This window comes from Tachypleus tridentatus, chromosome 3, assembly GCF_004210375.1.
Source record: "Tachypleus tridentatus isolate NWPU-2018 chromosome 3, ASM421037v1, whole genome shotgun sequence".
Taxonomy (NCBI): domain Eukaryota; kingdom Metazoa; phylum Arthropoda; class Merostomata; order Xiphosura; family Limulidae; genus Tachypleus; species Tachypleus tridentatus.
In genome coordinates, this window is record NC_134827.1 from 75,428,718 (window position 1) to 75,455,811 (window position 27,094).

The following is a 27,094-nucleotide window of genomic DNA, read 5'->3' on the forward strand; positions in this document are numbered from 1 at the left end:
TGCTTGAAAATCAAGGTCTACTAATTTTGAAATTGACGAATCACCTCTGTTGTAATAGTTTCTATCTTTGATCTTAATAATTCAGTAAAAATACTGCAAAGTCCAGTCTGTTTACTTCTGATCAGTTGATTATTTATTTGATAATATTCTACAGACTACGTTCAGTTATAGGCTTAACTTACAAATGAAAATCAACAATCAGTTATTTTTTCATGTGTACGTTACAAGCTCGTCAGTAATGTCCAATACTGAATTTGATCAATTCACTGTTTGATTGGTTGACTCGATAATAATATTAATAATTTACTGGTGTTTTTATACATTACAGTAAAAGAAATAAGCGTAGGTCGAGGAATGAAATTCATATACAATAGAAAGACTTTGTAAATAGTGTGTGTGTGCGTTCTTACAGCAAAGCTATGTCAGGCTGTCTGCTGAGTCTACCGAGGGAAATCTCCTGAGTGTAGCGTTGTAAGTCCGGATATTTATTGCTGTACCAGTTGATCAATTCACTGTTTGATTGGTTGACTCGATAATAATATTAATAATTTACTGGTGTTTTTATACATTACAGTAATGCCCTACCTCCCAAACCTTTCGAATATTCGACGCGTCACGTGAGATTTAGACATTCAGGAAACATCATGCTAAGTTCTCTTTAGCAAACATAACATTTAAATTGATATACCGAAGTCTCAGCCAACAACATTGTTCTCTCTTTGAATTGTGAAGTCGCTTGATAAAAATATATTAAATTTAAGTAGCCAGCAATAAAGTCACTATTTACAATAAAAAAACTGCATAAATCGACTCAACAATCACTAAATTATTCTGAGTTAAATAAAGAATAATTACAAATCTGATTAGCGAAACAAACAGTTCATTGTTTTAATTTACTGTGTTTGAACTGCCCATTCACCAAATCGTTTGGGTAGTTTTCTTTTATATGGTTTACATGGTGACCTATTGTTTTTTATTGTCACTTGTAGTCTTGCCACCAGGAGAGTTATTTTGAGGTAGATGGAAGGAGTTTTTATGGTCAAGTATTTTTCGAAACGTAAGTTACATTATGCCAACATTTTTGTAATTAATATATATAAATATGTGTGGAAGTTTTGTGTTTGATTAATTTATTTTGTGTACACTGTATATACATCTAGCGGAAGGTTTAAGTCTAAAGAGTATGCACCTGCAGTGGGCTTAAGTGTATTTTGATCTTCCACATCAAAAGATGTTGATCTTGAGTTGAAAATATACACAGGATCATTTGCTCACTGTAGTGTATTGCTTAGTGTTTAGTATTGTGTTGTGAGGGTATCATTAAATATGTGTTATTTGTATAAAACTTTTGTCTTGTCTCATTCGTTTAACGATCCTATAACTGCAACTCATAGAGAAATGCATCTCCAAACCTGAAATTTTAAAACGTCCTGTTGTTAGAGAGCTTAATATCTCTAACCTGCTGCTAATCCATGAGATACCATAAGGGCTGTCTGCTTTAATCACCCTTAAGTTTGAATTGATACAGAGAAGGCATCAACAGCACACACTGTCAATACTTGTTATTTAATGACGCACCAACAACCCCAAAATGCAAATCATTGTTTTCTATGATAATGGAAAGTGCACCATAGAAATGGTGAAAAAAGCAGTATATAAGGCAAACACTACAGAAGTGACACTCTTTGTAGTTTAAAAACAACCTGCATCAGAGTATAGTCACCTGCTGACAGTTTACACAGTGACTGGTTGTCACTCAACCAGAAAGAACCACGCAACTATAAATTACAGAAAGTCATATTGTGCCTAGTAGTAATAGAGTAATCCACTAATGATTTCTAGGACTGAAATTGCCAGGAAAATTTATAATAATTGACGTTTTGGATGGTCAAAGATACTCCAAGAAACTCACTAGGAGTTATATGAAACACCCTAAAGATAATACTTAAAACTGGCACTGTTAATAATAGGACTAATGCTAAGTATGTCATGGTGAGTTTTTTTACAAAATAAACATGAGATCTTGCCAACAACTTTGCTGTGAATATAGGTGTGAATATTACCTTGAAAGGATGGGCATTGATATGAAGACTTAATGGGCAAGTAGCAATTCAATGAACACTGCTGAGAAGAGTTTAGCAGAAAAAAAATGTTGAAATGGGCATCAGAGGGCAAACACTAGAATGCCCAAAGTTAGAAGCATGCTCTTTACAAACAAATTCAAATTCGGTAAGATAAAATACAGTAGTTTGTTTAATGGTGGAGGTAAATGAAGCATGATGGAAGATGAGTAAGTGTTTGAGGCTGTACCTCAGTTAATGTTGTTTACAATCTACATAAAATTGATGCTATTCTAACTACTGATAGGTACATGCAGTATTTTGATTCATCAATCTATAGTCTCAAAAATTCAATTCATCAGGAGGATATTCGTGAAACATTCACACTCATGGCTTGAGCTGCATAAACGTTCTGATGTGAACTGAAATGCCAAACAACTTGCTGAACTGTGAGAAATAATACAAGATAACTAGGATAATACTCCACATTGATACATTTATTTTGTTAATTAACAGATTTTTATCTAGAATTTTCCTGTAAAGATACACAAGGATTATATCTGTCAGCAATTTTAAACTAATAGATCAGAGGGAGTGTAGATAATTAACTACACTTATTACTATTATCAACAGTGGCATGGTTTCAAAGTGTGAAGTGTGTTGATATGGCAGTGGGACGAAAACCATGAATTGTCGGATTAATAGTTCAACTGTAATAAGCACTTGGCAACATCTGATCCCAGGCAACATAAAAATAAGATGTATTTCCCTCTATAAAGCAGAAGGCCACATAAAAAATACTACAGCATGGATTAACCTTTTTTTTTTTCGTCTTTATTTCGTGAGGTAAAAGTTTGTTCAATAATAAACTCCCCGATAATTAGCAGTACTCGTTGTTCATGACTCCAGTATACATGTATGTGTGTGTCGTTTATGTTTTTCTGTAATCATTTCGTTTCTATATATATTATTAAATATAGTACTTTATGAATCAAGATTATATTTTACTAAATTAAACTGTAATTTTCAATAAAACACCTTAGGACATTGTTTACACATAAATAAACTTTTATAACTATATACTGTAGAATTTCAAAAGCCTTAAAATGTATAATGAAGAAAATCAACTTTTATTTACTTTTTGACACCAACTCACTGATGAAGAAACAAATACAATTGATAGTGATAACAATTAACATTAGAGGACGCCAGTATTCTATACCTTTGTAAGTTCGAAATAATGTTACCTCTTTTTGTATACAATTTCACTATAATTTCCTCTATTTTTAATGAAACAGTTTTTATTGAAATATTTTATCTTTTATTCCTGTTACAACACTATCGTTACTTTGTTGTTTCGTTCGGATTACAAATTCGTACATTCTGTATTTACTCGATTATGGACGTCCTTCAGTAAGTCATATCGAATCATCAAAAATATATATACTTAATGTTTAATACATTGTTTTATTAATCTTATGTTGAATGTTTATTTTTTATATTCATGAAACTGTTGTAACTTAGCACATCTAATTTTTATTTGTAACGTTTACTCGCATGTTCAGTAGTGATGTAACATAGTGAATAAAGCAATTATTTAAATAAACATGGAACAGAGAAAGCTAAATGTTGTACAAGATATACTACGTTTTTCTATCTGTTATATTTAAATAACTATATAATTTATTTTATGAATTATGCCGTGTAACTAATGTAAGTTAAGAAATTCACTGTGATAAACTTGTGTGCATATTCACCAAGATTTTGAAAATTCTTAAAACGTATATGTTCAAACTGTTAGTATAGATTTGATAATAGGACGTTTGTCAATGAATATAGCTCAGTTACTTCCGCTCTAGCTACTTATTGTTCTGTACCATTCCCTTGTGGCGTCACGTACACTTTTACTTCTATAGTATAACACACTATATAAAGGAAGACAATGATCTTTTTCACTGGTAGATTAAGAGATACGTTATCTTTCCGTTGGCATGACCATCAGTAATATGAGGTCCCCTGCTGGGGCAGCGGTAAGTTACGGATTTACAAAGCTAAAATTATGGGTTCGATACCCTAAGTTGGGCACAGCACATAGCCTTATGTGGCTTTGCTATAAGGAAAGCGCAAACAGACAGTAATATGAGTAACGTACGCTCAATGAGAAAGGTGGCAATATAGAATTTTGTGTATAATACTACGCTTTCTTAGCCTAAAGCAAATGAAGTTACCAAAGATAAATTATCAAGCTACAAATCTAAATAACTTAGTGTCTTTTGTCCAGACATCCATTTGTCTCTGATTGTCATGTAAATAAATATTATTTTTCTATTTTTGCTTTTGTGTTGTGTCTACTCTTTTTTTTCTGCTTCAAAATAAGAATCACCCGGCATGACCAGGTGGTTAAAGCATTCGACTCGTAATCTGAGGGCCGCGGGTTCGAACCCCCGTCACACCAAATATGCTAGCCCCTTCAGCTGTGGGGGCGTTATAATGTTACAGTCAATCCCTCTATTCGTTGGTAAAAGAGTAGCCTAAGAGTTGGCGGTGGTTGGTGATGACCAGCTGCCTTCCCTCTAGTCTTATATTGTTCATTTAGGGATGGCTAGCACAGATAGCCCTTGTGTAGCTTTGTGCGAAATTCAGAAACAAACAAATCAAACTAAGAATCAGAGAAACTTAGTTTAATTCCGTGATAGATGTTTTACAAGCGGTTTTAGTATTACCCCCCAATTTTAACTTATCACCTCCACACGTACTGGGTGGAATATAGTCTTTAATAAGAACTGTAATATAACGATATCTAATTACATGTGTTATGTTTTGCTTAAATTAACTAAAGAAAAGTGTTTTAAAATATTTTCAGAATCTTTGTAAGAGGCAAAATAATACCACTATTTAAAAATGAAGATAAAAATTAAATTAGTGATTATAGACCAATAATTATGTCCATATATTCTTAAAACTGTTAGGAAAACCTTTTTACCGTTAACTTTGGGATTTTCTAAATAATTTTGTTCAAAAAGCAGTTCGGACTTCATAAATTGTAATCTGCTTTACAAGCCATGTAAGGTTTATAGTTATAACGTCCAGAGCTGAATATTTGGAGCGTGTTTAGCAGTATATCATGGTTCCACCTTTTGGACGTTGCAGTATGTAGCCCGGTACCCTAATCAGCAGGACTCTCTAGAAACTATTAATCTCTGTTAGTGTGCTAAAAACATATGAGTAGTTTGTAACAATGTATAATACATAGGTATTTATTTAGCGGTCGTAAAGCGCAAAATTACACAATGGGTTATCTGTCTTCTGTCTACAGCAAATATCGAAACCCAGTTTTAAACACTAGAAGCTCTCGTGCCTACCGCTAAGTCACGGGAGGAATAACTTAAAAAGTGTGGAAGACAACGAATTGAATATGATAATGAAAATAAAATATGCCTCTTTAAATGATTTTTAAAAATATTTTTAGAATTAATAAGTTTAAAAATATGATTTGATGTACACTAAACTAATGCAAAATAAGTGTAATAATGGTTTGTTAAAGGTATCTTCTGTGTTTTTTTTTGTGTTTTTCTTATAGCAAAGCCACAAAGGGCTATCTGCTCAGCCCACCGAGGGGAAACGAACCCCTGATTTTAGCGGTGTAAATCGGGAGACATACCGCTGTACTAGCGGGGAGCTTTAGATTATGAAGCGCACGCCTTAACGCGCTAGGCCATGCCAGGCCCAGGTATTTTATATAATAAAATAGCGAAGCAAAATACTAACTACGCGACAGAGGTCGTTATACCAGTTTGTGACCCTAAATTTTTTTAAACTCGAGTAATTTAAATTTCCAATATAATTTTCTCACAGGAGCTCATTGGCGCATCTGAAGGCTTATAACTCTAAAATTTGTTTCGATACCCGTGGTTAGCACAGCACAGATAGCTCATCAAGTAGCTTTATGATTAACTACATACAAAAAAGTAAAACCCTTATCTTGACCTTAACCTCTTGACCACGTCAGAACTGTAGTTTGGATCAACTTCAGTAAGTGGGACTTTATATTTCATAAGGTTAAATTATTTGAACGTCAGGACCACGTCGGGACTGTAGTTTGAAGTAACTGCAATAATTATAAATTTATATTTTATTAGGTTAAATTATTTAAATCTCTTGACAACATCAGGGCTGTTATCAGTTGCTTTTTTATCCTAAAGGGGGACAAAAATGGATCCCTATATGTTCTTGTTGTTTTTTTCAGGAACTGGTTTGGTTTAAATTTCTCGCAAAGGTACTCGGGGATTATTTGTGCCAGTTGTCCCTAATTTATGCCCGGCATGGCCAGGTGGGTTAAGGCGTTCGACTTGTTATTTGAGGGTCGCGGATTCGACTCCCCGTCGCACCAAACATGTTCACCCCTTTTAGCCGTGGGGGCGTTATAATGTGACGGTTAATCCTACTGTTCATTGGTAAAAGAGTAGCTCAAGAATGGTCGGTGGGTGGTGATGACTAACTGCCTTCCCTCTAGTGTTACACTGCTAAATTAGGGACGGCTAGCGCAGATAGCCCTCGTGTAGCTTTGTGCGAAATTTAAAAAAAAACAATAACAAAATATGTCCCTAATTTAATACTGATAGACTAGAAGTAAAGCATCTGTGTCAACCCTTAAACTACTTTTTACTTGTTATGTCCTCACAGCTAAAAGAGCAAATATGTTCGATGGTGATGATTCGAACCCACAACTCGTCCTAACCACTAGGCCATACCGGGCCTCAGTGAATTGGGTTGGATTGGATCTATTTGTTGTTAACACAAAACTACACAATGGGCCCTGTGTGCACATCACTGACATATAAGCCCAATATTTAGCGTAACAAACTTTAAAACTTATTGTTTCGGTGAAAATTTTCACTTTTTTGCATTGAGTGTTAAAAATTAGTCTCTCATCATTAAACTAATTTAAACATATTTGAAGGGATTAAATGAAATGATATGTAAAAAATGCATTCGTATCACTTTCTGGTAATTTTAAAAACAACGTGTACTTGTATAAAATTTAATGTCACATGTACTAAAATGTTTTGCAGTCTATATTCTCATTGTTTACTTGAGATAACTGCTAGAAGCCACATGGGATTAAGACAGAGTAAATTATTCTATGATCTAGTTAGGTGCATCAGTTATCAATACGTGAAGCATTGAGTTTAATTCCTTCAGTGCCAGTCAAAGTAAAATATTCAGCATGATATATTACTTATATTACTGTATTTAATTATCAGGCAAGTTGCACGTTTGTTTATCCAAAAATTGGGTTTACATTTCTCTAACAATTTTTATTGAAATCGGACCATATTTTCTTATGCTCAAAATGTTGACAACCACTAGCCATAGATTTCTCTAGACCAATCGTGATATAAGAGTCTTATCGAACGTTGTAGAAACATAATGATAAAAAAAATTCATTGTGGTATGCGAAGTAACAGTTTGATCTAAGTAAGAGTTGTTGTTTTTATTCCAAATTTCTAGAAAATCCTTACGTGGTAGGAAAAAAAATACTATTTTCGAAATCTGTGTAGGTGAATTATGCAAATCAACAACTTTTATGAGGTTTAAATTCGTAGGTCGATATTATCAGTAGCAAATCAACAGACGAAATGTGGGACATAAATAATTAATAACAATAAATTTGTTGTTAAACTAAGGTGATCATGTGAGGTACAGACTATAACTACAAGAGACTAAGTAGTAGACAGAGTTAAACCAATCAAAATCCAGTTAGATGCAATCGCGGTTCACGTGCAGGCATTAGTCAGAATTTTCCACCAAACTGCCCATAATTATCGCTGTCAAAATGTATAAAAAACGAAACCGGAATTAGGCCAGTCAATACAGTGTAAGTTAGAGGATAAATAAAGTTTTCAAAAGAGGTTTGCAATCTAGAGAATAAGGACTTTTCAGCGTTTAATAAATTACAGGCAACGCAAGTGGAGTAGTATTCATGGTGAGTTAAACTGGACGTTTTTGTTGGTATTTCGTTTAATATTCCATAAATTCAATACAATTTAAAGTTATAGGACTGAATCAAAGTTCGATAATGTCAGTAGCTGTAGTGCTGACGTTAATAAAAATTTCTCTTCACACTGGATTATGTACAGTAAATATACTATATTTCTCTTTGTTTAATATGTGCCGATGTTATATGACGCAGGTGATAGCCAGTGCTGAAAGTAAAAAGCAACGCGTGGGTGCACCACACCCACCTCTGTTATTTCGCGTACCTCCCCTGCTTGTACATATTGATTTAATGATCCCAAAGAATGAAAAATGCTATCACTATTTTATGCTTTGTTTGTTTGGGAATTTCGCACAAAGCTACTCGAGGGCTATCTGTGCTTGCCTTCCCTCTAGTCTTACACTGCTAAATTAGGGACAGTTATTTTAAGAAATAAAACTTGATTTTGAAAATTGTGTGAACTCATAAAATGTAGTTACATAACAAAGGTTTCGCAGCTTTTACATTTAAAATAATGTAATTTTTATAAGTGACCTGTACAATGAAATTATAACCTTTTTAAATTGTATTTAATATTTCTGTAGATACAACCTAAATCCTATTGCCCTAACACTACAAACAGCAATATTATTTAATGTAAAAACCTTTTACATGATTTGTTTTTATTAGTTTTCGCGTTAAAACTTTAAAAAACGTGTATACTTTATAATGAATGCACGAGCGATCGAAACATCGTGCGTGTTCTGAAAAGTTTTTTACCTGCTGTAAAAGGTTTTTTTTTTTATAATTTGTAATAAAATGCATCTTATAACGAAGTGAATCGAAAGGTTTCACTTGTCAAAATGCTAAACGTTCGGTAAAATTGGCTCTAACCGCAGTCGTTATTAATAACATGCCGAATACAAACGGCAAGACGATGTAGGAAACTATTTTCATTACGTAAAACTCGAAGTAGTTCACAACTTGACTGGATTTTTAAATTTTTACAACTTAATACTATAAATTGTTCTATTTGTTGAAAATAGTGCTGCCGCTTTACATAACCAGAATTTGAGTCGAACTAACTGACACGTATAATAGTTAACCAAATGTTAACGTAATGGTGGAAATTGATTGTTATATATTTGTTTGCTTTCACAAGATGGTGGGAAAAGCTAGATTGTTTTCATAGTCATCCCATCTGATAATCTACATAAAATTTTCAAATAGTAAGTACTATGTTATTCTGATTTTAAATGACACTTTGGTCCCTAGAAAATGAGGAACCTTATTCTATCTTTATACATTCAGCATGTGTTTATGAATATTTTTTTTATTCAATTCATAATTTCACACAGAAAATTTTTGCCCCTCCCCTTGATAGTTTTCTGCAGACACTCTAGAACATATCTGACAGTTTTAACGTCTTGCAAAGACGGACTTTCTACCTGACTTTTTTTCAAAGCAAAAACCTTTTAAATCTCAGTAACTGGACTTATTGAGACACTTGGCAAACAAAGTTTTTCTTTCAAGTACTTTGATTAGAACACTAGAAATCCAGCTTATTTTTGGTAAATAAAACTGAAACTTTGATGTTTTCATCAGACCACAATGTCTGATATTAAGTCGGAAATTTGATATACCAGTCTGAGAAGGTGAGTGTTTTTCATTCCGGTATAAATTTTTAAGCCACTAACTTTGTTTTCTAAAAGCCATAGTATTTTTATCCAAAATATACTTTAATAGGTTGACATGTTCCATTCTGACGGATCAATTTAACTGCAGTTTAAACATATTAGAAGTCGCACAGATTGATAAAGACAATAGAGTTAGTCCTAAGTGTTAATTTTACAAAAATTCACTTGTAGTTTAATTTCTCGGTCCTTTCAAAAGGCGTGGACATGTTCTGTATATGTTTGATGCACAAGCTTTGTAAATGAAAAACTGGTCGAGTATCTTTCTTTATTTTTAAGACTTGTTTTGTAATTTTTTATTGTGACAAGCTTCAGAGTTCCGATCTTTTAAAGAATAGAATGTTTAATTTTTTTAACAAATAATACTAGGACTTGTTGACTTACAAAAAACAAATTGGTAAATGAAGTGTTAATTTAAACAAGTTTTTATTAACTTAGTTTTATTTTGTAATTGTTGATTTGTTTTCTTTAAAAATAGAAAACGTGAAAGTAATAAGTAATGGCTCTGAGAATGTTAAATGTCCTGTACAGGATAGTTACTGTCAACTTTAAACAGCCTGCCAGAGTTCCTCAGTGGTTGAGTTTTGTGATAATTTCTCCAAATCTTCACAAAAGAGGCAAGTGTTTTTCTATATATATCTTGTTGTTCTGATTTTGATGACAATTTAATTTTGTGATTTAGAATTTCAAATTGCAACATTGAAACAAATGTGGCTCATCATAATTATTGGTTGGTTATTTAATGGATATTATTAATGATCTGTTATTGAGAGAAATGTGTAGGAAAGGCTGGGTGGAGAAAATGTGATATTTGAGCTCATTGCAAACAAATGAGTCTGGACTCTGTTCCCATTGGGCTGTAGTTTTATCAAGGTTTATATTATACTCAACAGTGTACAAAATATTGAGTTTAGAACTCCTAATTTACCAATAATTGAAAAGGCAATAAAATTAATATCTTGGGAAATTTCACCCAGTGTTTAGAGAGATTATCTTATTAATAGTTTAGGGAAGAGAAGAAACTTTATTTTGTGTGTATATGTTTCTCACAATATGTTTTCACATTGTTTACCTTTTAGGATTAAGCACAGTTGCCAAAATGACCACATCTCATTTCAGTTCAACCATCCATGAAACTATGCCAATCAACAAACATTCACTGAAAATTGTCTTCAGCAATTATAAAGTTTTAGAATTCAAGTACATATGGGTAAATTTAATTGTTTTTTTTTAAGTATAGTAAACTTATCTTGGTATGTGAATGTTGGTACAAAATGTATGTGGTATAGAAATATAAGATAGTAGAATTTTGTGTAAGTTAAGAGAAGATGGAAAAAGGGGTTGCTAATTAGATTTAAACAGAACAAAATTAATGACAATGGGTGTCAAGTTGGAAAACTTGTAGACCTTTGTGTTTTAGGAGTAAATGTTTTTATGTGGTTGGTTGTGGAGGTGGAAAATGAGATGTCTTGCTTGGGTTAACATTTCTATGGAGTTGTATCTTCATGGCCATGAAGAAATGTGTAGATGGCATTTTATAATTAATTGCATGTGTAATTAGACAAAGGGTTGAAGAAATCTGTTTCATAAAAATGCTACATGTTACTTTTTTTAATAAAACTATTTTTGCTATTAATTTCACATGAATTTTTTTTTTCATGATAACAGGATTCAAAAATGTATTTTGTATACATGTGCATTTGAATAATATTTGAGGAAAAGTTAAACTGAAATGGACAGATTAAGTTAATAGTTAGTTTAACTAGTCAGTACAAGGAAATTTATATGCAAAAACGGCTCGTTTGGGTTGAGAAAATATTTTACATAGAAGAGTGAACAACCTGACGATGACCGAAGAAGGTCGAAACGTTGTTCGCTCTTCTATGTAAAATATTTTCTCAACCCAAACGAACTGTTTTTGCATATAAATTTCTCAACAAGTGGGTTTCTCGACATCACTGAGTACAAGGAAATCCTCTCAAGTTGATTCAAACTAGAATATTTAGTTTTTGTGTGGAAGCAATAAGCTGGTTGGTTTCAAGTTACCTCATACAGTGAATGATGATTTGTGAGATTGGTAGTAACATTATACCTGTTATCTCAACATATCACTCAGCAGTTTAGATTTCTTACTTGCAGAAATATTACTTCTTAAAAGGGGTTCTGGAATCAAGTAATTTTATAAAGGAAATAGGACATGTTTTTTGTTTGTTTTTTTTTTCCCTTCTGTGATATTTAATATTTATTTCTTTTGTTCTAGATTTATTAATATGTGGGGGATTGTTCAAGGGGAACATTTATAAACAAATTTTTATATAGTCATAGCTGAGGGTTTCTCTTAGGGAAATGGAAATTGTATGTAGAGCAATATTGGATAACGTACCCTTTCTTTCTTTCTTTTATTACCAAATCCCTAATAATCTTGTAGATGTTACTTGTAGATATTACTTTGGGGGAGGTAATAATTGACTCATTTAACTGACTAAATACTTGTATCATTAACTTTAAAACCAAAACTTTAAAAAACAAAGTGGAAATGTGTTGCATATCAGTATTTGTTTTGTTTTTGTTTTTCCTTTTTGGAAAAACAAGGAATTATCAATAGCTGCAGCTGTAAATTAGATCTTGAAGGAGTCAAGAGATGGAGCTATGAACTAAGAGTTTGTATTTGAAAAAGATCTCAAAGTTATGCTACAAGCTGCTATGCCTGGGCTAAAAATTTTAAAGTAGTCCACATGTATAATTGGAAAGTTTCCAATTATTATACTAAGAATTGTGGTAATGGACCTAGCTAACTGTGGGTGATGTATGCTGATGTGTCTGGGCACGTGCGCACACACAGACAGACAGACAGACAAATTATCTTTTTAATTGTAAGATTTGTGAGTTTGTTCATTAGATGGTCCTTAAAAACATGAGAGTTGCCAAAAACAAATGCAATTAATTTAACTAATTATTGATGAGTCTTTTATATTTACTTAGAAAATAATGGATTTCACCTTAGTTTTTTACACTAAGTGTGTTAATAGGTAAACACTTAAAACTACTGGACATTTTGCAGCATATAGACTTGCTTTTAAAATATTAATCAAGTTTGTGATTTCAAGGGTCATGAATAAGTTACTGTCACAGATACAGCAAATTTAAAGAAAAAAATAGAGATAACATTGGGGATGAATACACAATTTATATAAAAATTCCCTGTAAAAGTAGTCAACTCTTCCAAGAAACACTTACTTACAACTGACTATTGAATTCCTTTAACTTCCATGAATGCAGGCTCAAATAGAATAATTTAAAATGAATATTACTGTAAAGTCTTACAGTGGCTAATTCTTAAGTTTGTAACACTGACTTAGTGGCTATTTGTAAGGATTTTTGTATGGTTTTGGGTCCTTATCTCTACCTTGTTTCTGTCTTTTTCTTGTCATTACAATCCTTACACTGTCTTTTATTCTTTTCTCTTGTACTTGTTTTCCCCTCTTTTTGCCTGACTTGTTGAGTTGTCTTTCTGCACTCAAGTTAAAATTCAAACATTTGGTATGTAAATCATTGGAACAGCTTTAAGCATTGGTGAACTAGGCCTTGTGACATCAAAACATTTGGCTTTCGGGCTACTCACCGGTTCTCTACTTTAGTGACATGTATTTTTGGCTGAACTGAAGATCTTAATGGCTTTTTAAATAGTACAAAAACCTAAGTTGGGTATTTATGTAAGTCTCTCATATTTGTTATATGTGAGATTTGAAACTATGATGAGCAGTACATAACACATGGTGTCCTTTTCTCTACCCCCCTGACTCATCCCCACATAATGATAGGCTTAGTGATAGCAGACGAAAATATTTATCAGTATAAAGTTCTAGAATTGCCAGCATAGTTAGATTGCTTCCTGTACGTGTGTAAAGAAGCCATGAATTATGGTTCAGTTTTATCAAAATCATAATGTATACAATGGAGCTCTTAATAAATATTCTGGTTTTATTTTATTAGTTCCCATTAGTGTAATGTTTCATGAATTTGAGAACAAACTTGTATGCTCAAGGAGGTTGTTGTAATTGAATTTTTCACATCCAGTGGTGGAGTATTAAGCACTATCAAAGATATCTGTAAAGAGGAGGGAATAGAATATGCTCTGGAAAACTTCTGGTTCTTTTGAAATTCTGATTGTTCTTGCATCTGTTTTATCTAAACAAGCTTATGGAGTAATTGTTTCTAAAGGATAACTTTTAATACTGTTGTGACATAATTCAAATGATCCTTAACAACTGAACTCTATAATGAAGCTTGGGTTGATGGCAGTTCATGTTGGAAATATACCAAGTTTTGTTTTGATGTTTGACCAATAAAAAAAACTGTTTAAAAAGGTGAACAGCTTTCTCAGAATATACTGTTGTTAAGTATTAAGTTTTTATCAGGACAAGCTACCAATGTTGATCAGCAATTAAAAAAACAAAAGTCAACCCTGTAATGAGTATAATTATTTAAATGCACTATTATATTCTTACTTCTAAAGGTTAGTGTTGTTTCTTCATTTGGGTACACTTACAGTTGGCAGCATTTTTAGCCATAATCCCAGTAATATCTTCATAAGGTTCGGTCATCTTAAGAGACTCAATTAATGTCTTATTCCTAGTAGATACTAAACTGAGGATGTAGAGTAGTCTTTATAATAAAAATTAAGAAAACTGAAAATATAGAGACTTGTTAAACATCTTTTGAATACTGTTAATAAAACTAGTATTAAAGACTAGAGTATACTTTACTAACAGAACACTTAATCGTTGTCAGTGTGTTTTACACATTATCGTTTATTTTATGTTTTTAAGATTTCTATATCAAATGCCAAGTTTGACATCTAAAATATGTTTAATCATATGGTACTACTTAACTGGAGTAGCAGAGCAGTACAGATAGCATGATAGAAAAACATTTATTTTTAAACATAAAAATACAAGTTACCTGAATAACAGAATCTGGTAATAAATGGAAATAATATTGATACTATAATTAGTGTTACCAGATTCTTTCTTTCTTTGATACTATAATTAGTGTTACCAGATTCTTTCTTTCTTTGATACTATAATTAGTGTTACCAGATTCTTTCTTTCTTTGATACTATAATTAGTGTTACCAGATTCTTTCTTTCTTTGATACTATAATTAGTGTTACCAGATTCTTTCTTTCTTTGATACTATAATTAGTGTTACCAGATTCTTTCTTTCTTTGATACTATAATTAGTGTTACCAGATTCTTTCTTTCTTTGATACTATAATTAGTGTTACCAGATTCTTTCTTTCTTTGATACTATAATTAGTGTTACCAGATTCTTTCTTTCTTTGATACTATAATTAGTGTTACCAGATTCTTTCTTTCTTTGATACTATAATTAGTGTTACCAGATTCTTTCTTTCTTTGATACTATAATTAGTGTTACTAGATTCTTTCTTTCTTTTTTGTTATATTTAAACATTTTTTAGGAAGTATCTATAAAAACAAATTTGACTTTTTAATTAATCCTTGGGAAATTACAGAATTCTAGGAGCAGTACTTGATGTATCTGTGCTAATGACTCAGTGTAATGTATGTAATGTTATTTTAAGAGCTCTTCATTTGGGTGTGATATGAGGAGATGTATTCATATTAAATACATGATGTATTTATTTATTAGTTCAGCAGCTTGTTTGCTATAATTTTTTTAAAAAATGTATTTCTTCTTTTGTAATATGTATGCACGATTTAGAGTTTTTTCTTCAATTCTATAGCTACGAGATAATTGCTATTGTTCCTCCTGCATTGATTCAGACAGTCAACAGAAACTTATCGACACTGCAGAACTGGACATCAATGTTGCTCCTGAGTCTTTTTGGGTAAATGAACATGGTCAACTAGAATTGGTGTGGAAGGAAAATGGGGGTATCCATAAAAGTATCTATGATCCTGATTGGTAAGTGCTGCAATCTGTTGGCATAGAATTAAATTTAGTAATGGATTTTTTTTTTTTTTCAACTCTATTCTAACTAGCCTAACATCTACCTTAAAATTGTAAGCTTTTAAGTTAGCTCAAGAAATACATTTCAACATTTTAAAATTTGATTTAATCTGTTTTTTTTCCTGCTAATGCTATCTGGTGGTTGTAAATTAAATCATCTGTTGTTGAAACTTAGAAACAAAATGTAGAAATTTGCAAGAGCTGAGATATAATTCATTGTACACTTTAATGATTTGATTGAACTATTTCAGATATATACTGCAAGTTTTTTCTGTTTTAGAACATCTTTTGTAAAAGAAATATCTTAAATTATTTAGAATGTTTGTTTGTTTATTTTTATTTCTTGCAATGTATGTTGCTAATATTTACTTTTGTATTTCAAAAATTATTTTATTTACTTTCTTTGGACCAATATAGGACATTTTAAAAGAAAACATTTAATATAATTGTTATACTCGTATACAATATGCATGATATTACAATAATTTAGTCTGCAAAATCAGAGGGAGGAGAATGAAACGGCAAGTGTGTAGAGGACGTGTATTAATTATACACATATGACCTTAGATGTAGGAACTTAAAATTTAATGTAATTTACTGTAAGGTATGATACTTTGAAACTGTTTGATTTAGTTTAAATAATACACAAATCATACAACTATGATTTTGATACTTTTTTATATTTTATTTTAATAAAGCAAATATACATTTATATATTTGGATATGTAAGGATTTGGTTACTAATATCTGAAACCTAAGCTTATGTGGTCCATTTTTTTTATATTATTGGATTGCATTATTAAGAATCTTAAAAATGCAATATGGTAGAACAAGTTTTTTTATGCCTTTTTGTTAATTGTCTGCCTAATATTCAAAATTACAACATGGATTAGAAGATCTGTGTTAATCCAAAGTGTTTCCAAAGTTTGGATTTTAAACAGATCTGACAGTGATTACAGTTTTGCTTTTAAGATACTACTGTTGATTTGTTATAGTATGTTACACTCTCATCTAAGCCTAATGTGGCTTCACTTTTAAACAACTAAACATATTCATTGGAGTGTAATTAAAGCTACAAGTCTGTCTACTTATTAGAGTGCCTCTTATTTTCCATCAGTTGTTTTATTTCTTTACTGAGATTTCAATAAAGGCTGAGAAAATTTAATTATTTTCCACTGACTTTGTAATAAAAGTGGTGTAGTTATTTTTATATTGCAGAGAATCTAAGAGACTACAGAGAAACTGTAAACAAAAAAAAAAGCAAATTTAAGGTTGTGGAACTGAAATTGATTATCCTAAATTGTAGACTGATGTTTTAGATAAAGCTTTCAAGTATTGAAATGTTACTTAATAAAATTAATAGCCAATCCTTAAAAGCACAATATGGATCAGAAAGCTTTGATAAGTGACTTTTTTTTTTTGTTTGTTTGTTAATTTTACAAGTATGTAACTATGGTACACTGTTTCTTCTTTTTTTAAGTAACTGCTTGCCCAATGACTCTGTAATAAGTCTTCTAGGCTTACAATACTAAACACCAGGTTTCAATTCCTGTGGTGTGGATAGCACAGGTATCCAGTACAGTGGCTTATTTAATACCTGTGCAATAGTAGCAATACACCTACTAGCTCCTTGTATACTGTGAACCCACTTAGTAATGAAAAAAAAACCTTTTTTTAAATTTCTATACCTATAGATGATCAGCATGGACAATCTCCCTGAGAAAATTGCATCACATTGTTTTGAAGTATTAAATATGCTTAGGGGCCCATAGAGTAGCTTAACAATAAACAAACTCAAGTAACTTTCTGTGCAAAAATTTCGGGGTGATAAGAAAAATCGTTTTGATGTCAATTGTAAGGTTGCAGGCCATTTAGTGAGATTACTAAACTTTGGTCATTCCACTTACTAAAAAAATAATAGTTTTTAATCTTTATGTTTTCAAATTAGCATCCCTTTTAATGTTTGTGCTGATATCTGTGAAGATTACTTAATGACGTGCAAGGCTGTTGTACATAGTTTTATCAACATGCTTAAGGTAACCATTGGATCTAAACCACAAATTATGAAATAATTTCAAAGTGGACCCTTAAACTTCTTATAAACTCATCTTTCTAATCTTGTTTCTTAAACTTCTGACTCTGTTTAGTTTCTCTTGTAATAATGGTGAATAGTGTTATTTCCAGGATGCCTGAGAGATTATATACTACTGCCTTCCTGGCCCTATAACATTTTCATCCATTGTATTGTGCAGGCTGTGTAAGTATGGCAGACATCTTGGCACTGAAGTCTTCCCTAATGAGAGGGATCAAGTTAAACTCCCTCCACTGGAAGTGTGGGACAGAGTTTCAATATGGAAGAATATGCCTGAAATTTCTCATAAGGATGTGATGGAAACAACCGATGGCTTGCATGCCTGGCTGGAGATGATCTACAAATATGGAGTGGCTATTCTCAGAAGTGAGTTCCTAACTTCGTATTCATCCAAAGCATTTTTAGCTTGAGGCAAGTTTGGCTTTACCATCTTTGGACAGTATTATGGCACCATTAAGTGTTACAACCTTCATAGAGCATGTAACAAACTATTACTTCTATAACATGATACAGTTAATGCAGCAGTAATGTTTTAATTTACTCTTGAATATTAACTATAGTTGTCTTTTTTACCAGCTATTCTGTATCAGTTATAGCTTCTAATTACCAGAATGATTACCTCTGTGCATAGACATTCTTGATTAGTTTCAGAGACTCCTTATGAATCTTTAAACTTTCAGTTGTTTTTGTTTTTTCTTCATATTGAGATGCTTCCCTTTTATGTAAAAACAATTGCACAGATGGTCTGGTTTTATGGAACTTTTGTAAATATTGTAAACAGTATTTTTTCTTATACATGATGGTGTAGTTTTAAGACTGAAAGTTTGAACATTGTAATTCTAGAATGAAATTATATAATTTGGCTATGAAGTTTGTGGTTATATGAGAAGTAGTAATGTAGTTTGTTTTTTATGCAGTTTCTACAATGTTTGAGAAACTGTAATTAATATGAAGTTTTTTTTTCTAATGTGCTTTCAGACTGCCCTCTAGATAAAAATGAAATCCTTAAAGTTGCTGATAGAATTGCTTATGTGAAGAACACCATATGTGGGCCAACATTTGATATCATACCTGAGCCAGTTCAGAGTGACCCCAAACATCTTGCTTTCACTGGATGTCACCTGGAGTTGCATACAGACATGAATTACCGAGAAAAATCACCAGGTGTAGTTTTGGTTTATTCCTAGTTTGAATATTTTACAAACTTGCAGTAAGCTTTTGTAAAACAGGTAATGCATATGATATTTATTGATTCTATCTTTAAAGCCATCAAAAGAGAATTTTTTCCAAAGAGAAGTACAATATACTTTAGTGTACAAAAGTTAAATCATAACAATTGTACATTCTTGTTATGGTAGCTTTCGTGAATTTTCCTTCTGTTTATTTCATGTTTGTTAATACGACCAGCATAAGGACTAACTGACTAGTACTGATTTATGTTAACTTTTGTAACATCTTGTATTAAATGATATACAGAGTAAATGTTTCTGCTCTGAAGGTGTGATAGGTGTAAAAATCTTTTAACATTGAGAATATAGTCAAACCAAATTTCAAACATTGGCTGAAAAACAAATTAAGTGCAATTAACAGTAACTTTATCACTGCAGTTCTAGAGGCCACAATACTTTCTCTAACATTTGGTTATACTTTCACTGGTTGAAAATTAGTAGCCTGCATAAAATTATTAATGAAATTTATGCTGGAATTTCATTTCAGCATTCAGATACATCCATATGCTACTTGATGTTTATTTAAACCTTCTTATGTAGGGAGAATGACTTTTTTTTCTTTAAACAGTTAGGGTTACTAGCAGTGTTTAAACAAGCATGTAAAAATGTTGAGCTGCAGTGAAAGGTTAGGGTTACTGTCATGTTTCAGTCCTTGAGAATTGGAATAATTTAAAACACGTAAACTTTCAACCATTTCTGTATTTTAAAAAAATCAAAGTGAATTGCTTTATTTCTATTTTATTTTTGCTGGAAACAAAAAAACATTTATAATAAAATACAATGATATCCAGTTATTTAACTTTATTTTTGCATATGGAAGTAGAAAGTTTCTTATGACAGTACACTGTGGTTATGTTAGAATGCTACAATTGTACAGAGTTACTTTTAATTGTGTGTTGGAAAACATTAGAATTTTAAAATTATAATCATATGGAGATTCAAAAACATGATCTAGAACAACCCTGTTAAACTGCTTTATGCCTTTTTTAATGTAAGATACACTGAATCTAATGAATAAAAAATATGAACACTTGATTGTGTAGGCAACTTGAAATTCTCCAAAATAAATAAAGCAATAATTAGGTTTCAAACAAAAGTTTCTGTACCAAAATTATCCTCAAATTTTCATAACATAATCTAAATATTTTATTTTTTTTGTTCGTGTGTTATTTGTAGGTTTACAAATGCTACACTGCTTAAAGACTTCTGATCCTAAAGAAACTCAAAAAGATGTTGGAGAAAAATCGTTTTTTGTGGATGGATTTTATGTGGCAAAGTGGTTAGAAGATAATCACCCTGCTTCATTTCATGTTTTAACTTCAACCCCTGTGACCTTTGCTATCAAAAGTCATTCAGTGAGTGTATACGTCTCTTTAAAATAATTTCAGTTATGCACCTTTTCAAAGAGTTGTTGAGATATATGTTAAATGTGTCAATTAAATGAAATATTTACAGTGTAAGATTTGTATTTTTAAAATATTTACAGATTAAACCACACTTGATTAATAATAAAATTAGTTGGAGAAGTGCAAGTCTGAAATATAATGGGAGGAATATTAATAGCTGAATAATTACAACAAAATTTAAGAAACTGTAACCATCTGTATTAATGGTTAAAACTTGATTTTGGACTACTAGGTCGTAATAGGTTCTAAGCTTAATGAAGGTTTGTATCAAAGAGTGTGCACAATCTGAAACCAGCATACAAAAGTAATATCTAATAATGATTAAAAAACAACAACCGGGAATCCTGTGATATTATAAATAATTTTGTTTTTGCATATTTAATTGTAGTAACAAACATATTGTTCGATTTTTGCCAGATGAGGTACAGCCAATGCATTCCTGTGATCTGTGTGGACAAAAATGGGGAAGTTCAAGAGATTCATTACAATAACCGGACTCTTTCACCCATTCAGCTTCCTTCTCATTTGGTTTTACCCTTTTATTATGCTTACAAGTAATTCTCTTGCTGTTTGAAAGTTAAGTTATGGATGTGGTATAAAGAGATGGATTTTAACAGTTTAGTTCTAAACAAAATGATCAAACTGTATGACATATACTTCTTGCAGCATGTGAAAATAACTGTTTTGATCTTTCATTAAAAATTTAAAACTCCAATACGTTTTTGAAGAGGTCTCTGATAAAACAAGTATTTCATTACACAGAATAATAATTAATTTTAATTTGTCCCCACAGCAGGAGGAGCTTTATTTTAAGAAATGGAATTTTAATTCTAATCTTAGTTTACTGGCTACAAAAATTTTTTTTTGTCAATTATAGGCTTTGTTTTGATAATTCAACTGAAAACCAGTTGTTCTTTAGCATTTATAAACTGCATGTAAGTAGGCTTAACATAAATAAATGCAGATTTACTTATTTCCACTATAAGACTGTTTATTTGCAATCTGTGAATTAATTCTTGTGTTCCTTTGTATCAGACTAATTGCTCAAAAGATGAGAGAATCTCAGTCTCAGCTGGCTTTCCACATGATTCCTGGTGATCTTGTGGCTTTTAACAATCGCAGAGTTCTACATGGACATACTAGCTTTGACCCATTGGAGCTGAAGAGGTAAGAATAAGATGTAATGAATTGGGAGTTATAATCTGAGTTTTCAGTTTTATTCATCATTGTCTGAAAAAGAATATTTGGTCTTTTTATTAAAATAGTTGGCAGCATCAAGGAAACTGAAACTAGTTTCAATGAGAGATTTTATTTTCTAAATCTTCGAAACAGTTGATGTACAGTAATGGGAATGCTTTTGGAAACCCATGCATAATGAAAATACAGGGGCAATAAATTACAAAATTTATTGATGGTATAAAATATTATTGCAGGAGATCAAAAGAAAAACGGATAATCTCTACAAATAATATTTAAACAAGTTGTTTCCTTCATACAGGGCACTACATCTTGTTTTATATTGCTATACAGTCTAGTTTGTCTACATGCAATTGTGAAAGGTTTTCAAATGTCCTGTTTTCACTCTTTGCAACTTGGTCAAGTTGTGTGATTGTTTATGTTGAAACTTTGTGCAAGCCAAATCGTGATTTAGTGTTCAGTCAACTTTATACTCAAGATATTGTTTTTCCACCTTTCTTCTATGCTTAGTATCACTGTTTTGCTAGAAGATAAATATGTAGTGTGAGGAGTGATGCTTCTGATAGCAGAAATGCAGTTCCAAACTTGTATTTCCACCATCATGCTTCTCTGGACACTTTTTTTCTCCTCTTTGCTGTCAAACAAACTTTCATTAATTCTTGCTGAACAGATAACTTGAATTTGCTTGAATTAGAGTGCATGCATCTAGTATTCTTCATTGTATTGTTTATTGTCTAACATACCCTTCAGTCGTCCGTTTGGTTTGGTTACCTTTCAGCTGTTCTTGAATGCTTACGCTTCCGTTGATACCGCTCTGTGTGATTATGTATATATTTGTTCTGAAGGTATCATTCACAACAGTATTTTACCAACAAGGTGCATAATTTTCAAAGATATCCTGTGTAAGAACAGCAGCATCTAACTGGTATTATTCTCTTGTTCCAGTTTGTTCATGCACATTGTGTTAAAAGTTTTCTGTAATGGATTTAGTTTAAAGTATAAGTCATTGTGTACAAGTCTGACTGTTATTTCAATAACTTTTATATTTCTTTGAAAATACGTTGGTTCTGTTTCTATAATTTTTTTTATTATTTTTTTTTTTGTGATACTTTAATGGTGATGGTAGATTCCCCCCCCCTCCCTCCACTTCCAAATGGTAACCATGATCTATGCTTACTCTCAACAACTGTTTTTGCTTGACCCTCATGTATTATGTTCCATGAGTATAAAGTTAATATAGTCCTTGTATGATTTTTATAAAACCTATTGATGGAGGTTTGTCCTTCATTTGGTTTTCCAGTTGGCTTCATAAATTGATTTTGTTTATTTAGTAATGTACCTATTTTATTTGACTTTCAGATAATATTGTAAACATATAGGTGGGTTTCAGTTTGTTTTTTTGTATATTATTTCTTTAGGCTTTTTGAAAATAAACAAACTTTTTTTTTCAACTGTTATCAATATTAAAATTAGCTCAAACAATCCAACGGTAGGCAGTCTGTAACCTCTCATTAGAAACAATGTGTAATTAATGCAGAACAAACCAATCACTTAACAACTAACTTACACACATATAATACATCAAATAAAAACTACCACCACTAAAAACTCGCATTGTTCATTAAAGAGTTTAATTCAAGATCAGGTTGTGTTATGTGTAGCTGTGAAATCTAAGTCTGGTATTATTATTATTATTATATTTTCTATAGTGTGTATACTTAATTATTGATTAAGTTCATACAGTTTACTTGTGCTGACATTCCAAGTTTAAATTGATATTTTCCAAAAAAAAAATATGGAATTGAAATGAAGTTGGAATTAACAAGATAATGTCACATTGACCAAGTACGACACTTGCCATTTGTATCCTCTTCCATGCTTTGCCGATTACTTGACCCATATCTTAAAGTTCGTTAAATAAAAGGTGTGAGTTAAATGTTAAAAATACCTTGTTGATTACAAAGTTAGTCAAATGTAGTTAACTAAGATAAATTATTTAACATATTTTAAGGTAATTTTATTAGCTCAACTTTGAGTAAGAATAATTCAATGATGCCCCTAACTCCAAATTAAAGTATATTACTCTTCCAATGTGACTTGGAAACTGTAAAGTTAAGCTTTTTATTTAATTCCAGTCTGTTGTATATTAAGTTTGAAATAAAGACTAGTGTGAAACTTCCACGGTTAATAATTTATAAACGTCAAGCATTGTCAATCTATGTAATGAACATGTCTAATGATTCACAACTATCATTCAAATATTTGACTTTATGCAGTTTCAACTTTGCATAAATGGATTTTTAAGTGCATATAATGAAAATATGGCAAATTTAGTACTTAAAGAATAACAATAAATAATACAGAAGTGATTTTTTTGTTTTCTTTAGTTGAATAATTAAATTGTTCTGCTTTGTATATTTTTACACTAACTAATGCCTAGAGTGGTCTTTCACTAGTTTAGTGGAAATAAAAAAACTTGTTATTTTTAAACCCAAGACTTCACGTGCGTACTGGACTTAACAAGCTCTGTGTTCCATTCTAGACCTCTCCAAGGATGTTACGTGGATATTGATGAAGTTTCTGTTCTGCTTTGTATATTTTTACACTAACTAATGCCTAGAGTGGTCTTTCACTAGTTTAGTGGAAATAAAAAAACTTGTTATTTTTAAACCCAAGACTTCACGTGCGTACTGGACTTAACAAGCTCTGTGTTCCATTCTAGACCTCTCCAAGGATGTTACGTGGATATTGATGAAGTTTTCACACGTTATTGTTCACTGATACCTGCACATTGATGTACACAAGGGGACAGACACAGTGATCTGACACTTCAGTTTGAAAGCTACTGAACCTCAAAAGTCGTCAAATTCTCTTTTGTGAATATTTTAATGTTGAAATGTTCAAGTTTTAATATATACAAGAAATTTAAACAGTTTATTTTTTTATTAGTATCTTTCAAAGTGTTCGGTTATTTTTATTGTCATATAGTTAGTGTCTGATATTGTAAACTTCCTATTTGTTGAAGATAACTAGTGAGATGTATTTAAAATCTGGAGTTTTTTTTATTTAAGAAATGATGTTATTTATTTTATAATGTTGGCTATACTGTAAAGTTTTATAGGTAATTTGGAAACTTATTTAATTTATTTGTAAGATCACATTTTAAGCAAAGTTTGAATTTTTTGGAACAAACTCAAACTATTAAAATGGTATTATATTTATACTACACTGTTTTGTATTTACCTAACTAACTTAGAATGCGAGTCTTAAATTTGCACTAACATAGTGCATTCTAAATGTGTATAAAAAAATTATTTTAACACATTTGATAAATCTATCTTAATGTGTTATTTTTACAGCAGCTGTGATGTAATTCCAGTAAGTAAACTGAACTACATGTGATGATACTAAACGAGTACTTGTTTCAAAGTAAATAAAAAAAAAATAATAATAATAAAAAAAAAAAAAAAAAATTTGTAAACTGAAGTATTCGTTTTTTGTATTTTAGTGCATAAGAACTTGATACAATTAACTATAATCAGGCTTAGTTGTTAGGGTACTCAACTGTTGATCTCTTTGAGCTATGGGGTTGAATCCCATCATGAAACATGTCTGCTCTTTAAGTCATGGGCATTATAATGTATTGATTAATTCCATTGTTTTGTTAGGGTAGTTCAATAATTGGTGATAGATGGTATTAACTAATTTCCTTCCCTGTAGTCTGTAACTTTAAAATTAGGGATGGGTAGCTCAGCCCTCAAATAGCTTTGTATGATATATAGTAAATGTAGTCACTTTGGAACTGTTTTTAATGCTGGTTTTAAACCCTATGAATCCAGGGTTCGGTTCCCTGCTGTGGACAGTAACAACTCCATACACATCTTTACTGTATCTGTTTCATGATAATTATTCCATTAGCTTTTTTATACTTTCAATTCCTCTTATTATAATATAAAACCTCAGTTACTTCACACTAATAATGTTACTGACACTGTTCCTGAGGGTAGTTTTTTTACGTAGTATGTCAATGGGTCCCCATTTTGTAAGTTTAGATCTTGCATTTATCACTTTGCACATACTTGTGTTTTCAGGTGTAGGATGTTGGTACTTGCAGGATGTGGAGATTGTTCATCACTTGACTGTTTACTAACTGGAATCAAATCCTTCATTCAATAGTACCCAGTAGCTACTTCATATGTAATTATATCGGGCAGGACATAATGGCTGAGGCAAGCCATGGGTTCGGATCTCCTCCTCGCTGAATATGGTTACGTTTCAGTTGTGTGGTTGCTATAATGTTATGATCAGTCTCGTTAATTATCGGTAAGAGTTGATGATGATGGCTAACTAATAGTTGAACATACAACGTAGAGAAGTCAAGAGACATTAACGCTTTATCAACAGTTGAGGTTAGAGAAGAAAATATTTTTAATTAATACCGATTCTTATTTTCAAAAGTTTTTTGTAGTTTTACACATGACGTTTGTAATATATTAAAATTTAGCATTACTGTTTTGTTTAGACTTTCGGATGAGAACTAGCGATGTTAATTGTACAGTATTCCACGTGAAAAGCGTATATGCTGTTATGAAAACAACATTGCGTACCTTTATAAACTGATCGTTGATAGAGAAAATGGAGAAGAATGTTCTATGCTCATTATTATCTTTAATTATGGAATTTAATGTTGGTAATTTATTCTCTGAAATGTGAGGTCTTTTAGCACAAAAATAAGTTAGATCTCTGTAACGAATTTAAGGTTATGTGGGCCCATGGGCTAACCATTTTTTTTTCCGCCCTACATCCTAACAAAATTATCAGTGAGCCCCTACTTAAATATGCCACTTCACTGAAACCTAACATCCATTATCACAGCGTAAGGTATGGGAGGGTAGGAAGATAATTAGTAATTTGGCAAAGGTTTCAATCTAGTTTACCAGTTCTGAAATTGGGAGCTCTGCTGCAGGACCATTCAGCCCTGTTGAATAAATTTTAACTTCTGTAAACGACTACAACACGACCTACATAACCCAATATCACGTAACTATGTTAAAAAGAAAAAAAACAGAATTGGTAGGTCGTATTACACAAGTTAAGTTTTTTGTTGTTATAAACCAAAGATTAGGCAATATAAAGATTTATTAAACATGCTTGTCTTCAATCGCTGTCTCTCTATGAATATTAAATTTCTTTATCAAAAGTTATAACAATACAACTTTTGTTTTTTCCTGTACTTCAGTGAAACGTGACAGATTAAACTAAACTATTTATAAACAGTATTTGAGTCGCATTTGTTTTAACTACAAAATCCAGACAAAGTTTTAAATTTATAACATTTAGAGTTCATTGGTGTCTTTAATTTTTGTTTTCACTACGAATCCCCATTTATAATAATGTTTTGAACATAACGATTGAGGTTTATACAATAAGAAGGTTTAAAAAAAAG

The 27,094-nt window shown here is 31.5% G+C and overlaps 1 protein-coding gene across 1 annotated transcript; it reads left to right on the forward strand.

Moving 5' to 3' along the window:
- The first annotated feature begins 992 nt into the window (after positions 1-992).
- On the forward strand, positions 993-25,134 carry LOC143247216 (gamma-butyrobetaine dioxygenase-like). The gene is made up of 10 exons (XM_076494922.1): positions 993-1,057; positions 10,263-10,348; positions 10,811-10,941; positions 15,498-15,679; positions 17,977-18,182; positions 18,795-18,980; positions 20,222-20,400; positions 20,869-21,005; positions 21,487-21,618; positions 24,371-25,134. Exons 3-10 carry the CDS (start codon positions 10,831-10,833, stop codon positions 24,441-24,443), a joined length of 1,206 nt encoding a protein of 401 aa, XP_076351037.1. The 5' UTR covers positions 993-1,057; positions 10,263-10,348; positions 10,811-10,830; the 3' UTR covers positions 24,444-25,134.
- Positions 25,135-27,094: the final 1,960 nt, after the last annotated feature.

Excerpts from the sequence above, each read along its gene's own strand:
- LOC143247216 (XM_076494922.1), top strand. The coding sequence starts at position 10,831 with ATGACCACATCTCATTTCAGTTCAACCATCCATGAAACTATGCCAATC. Across the intron at positions 10,942-15,497 it reads TAGAATTCAAGTACATATGG|CTACGAGATAATTGCTATTG; the intron begins GTAAATTTAATT and ends TCAATTCTATAG. Across the intron at positions 20,401-20,868 it reads TTGCTATCAAAAGTCATTCA|ATGAGGTACAGCCAATGCAT; the intron begins GTGAGTGTATAC and ends GATTTTTGCCAG.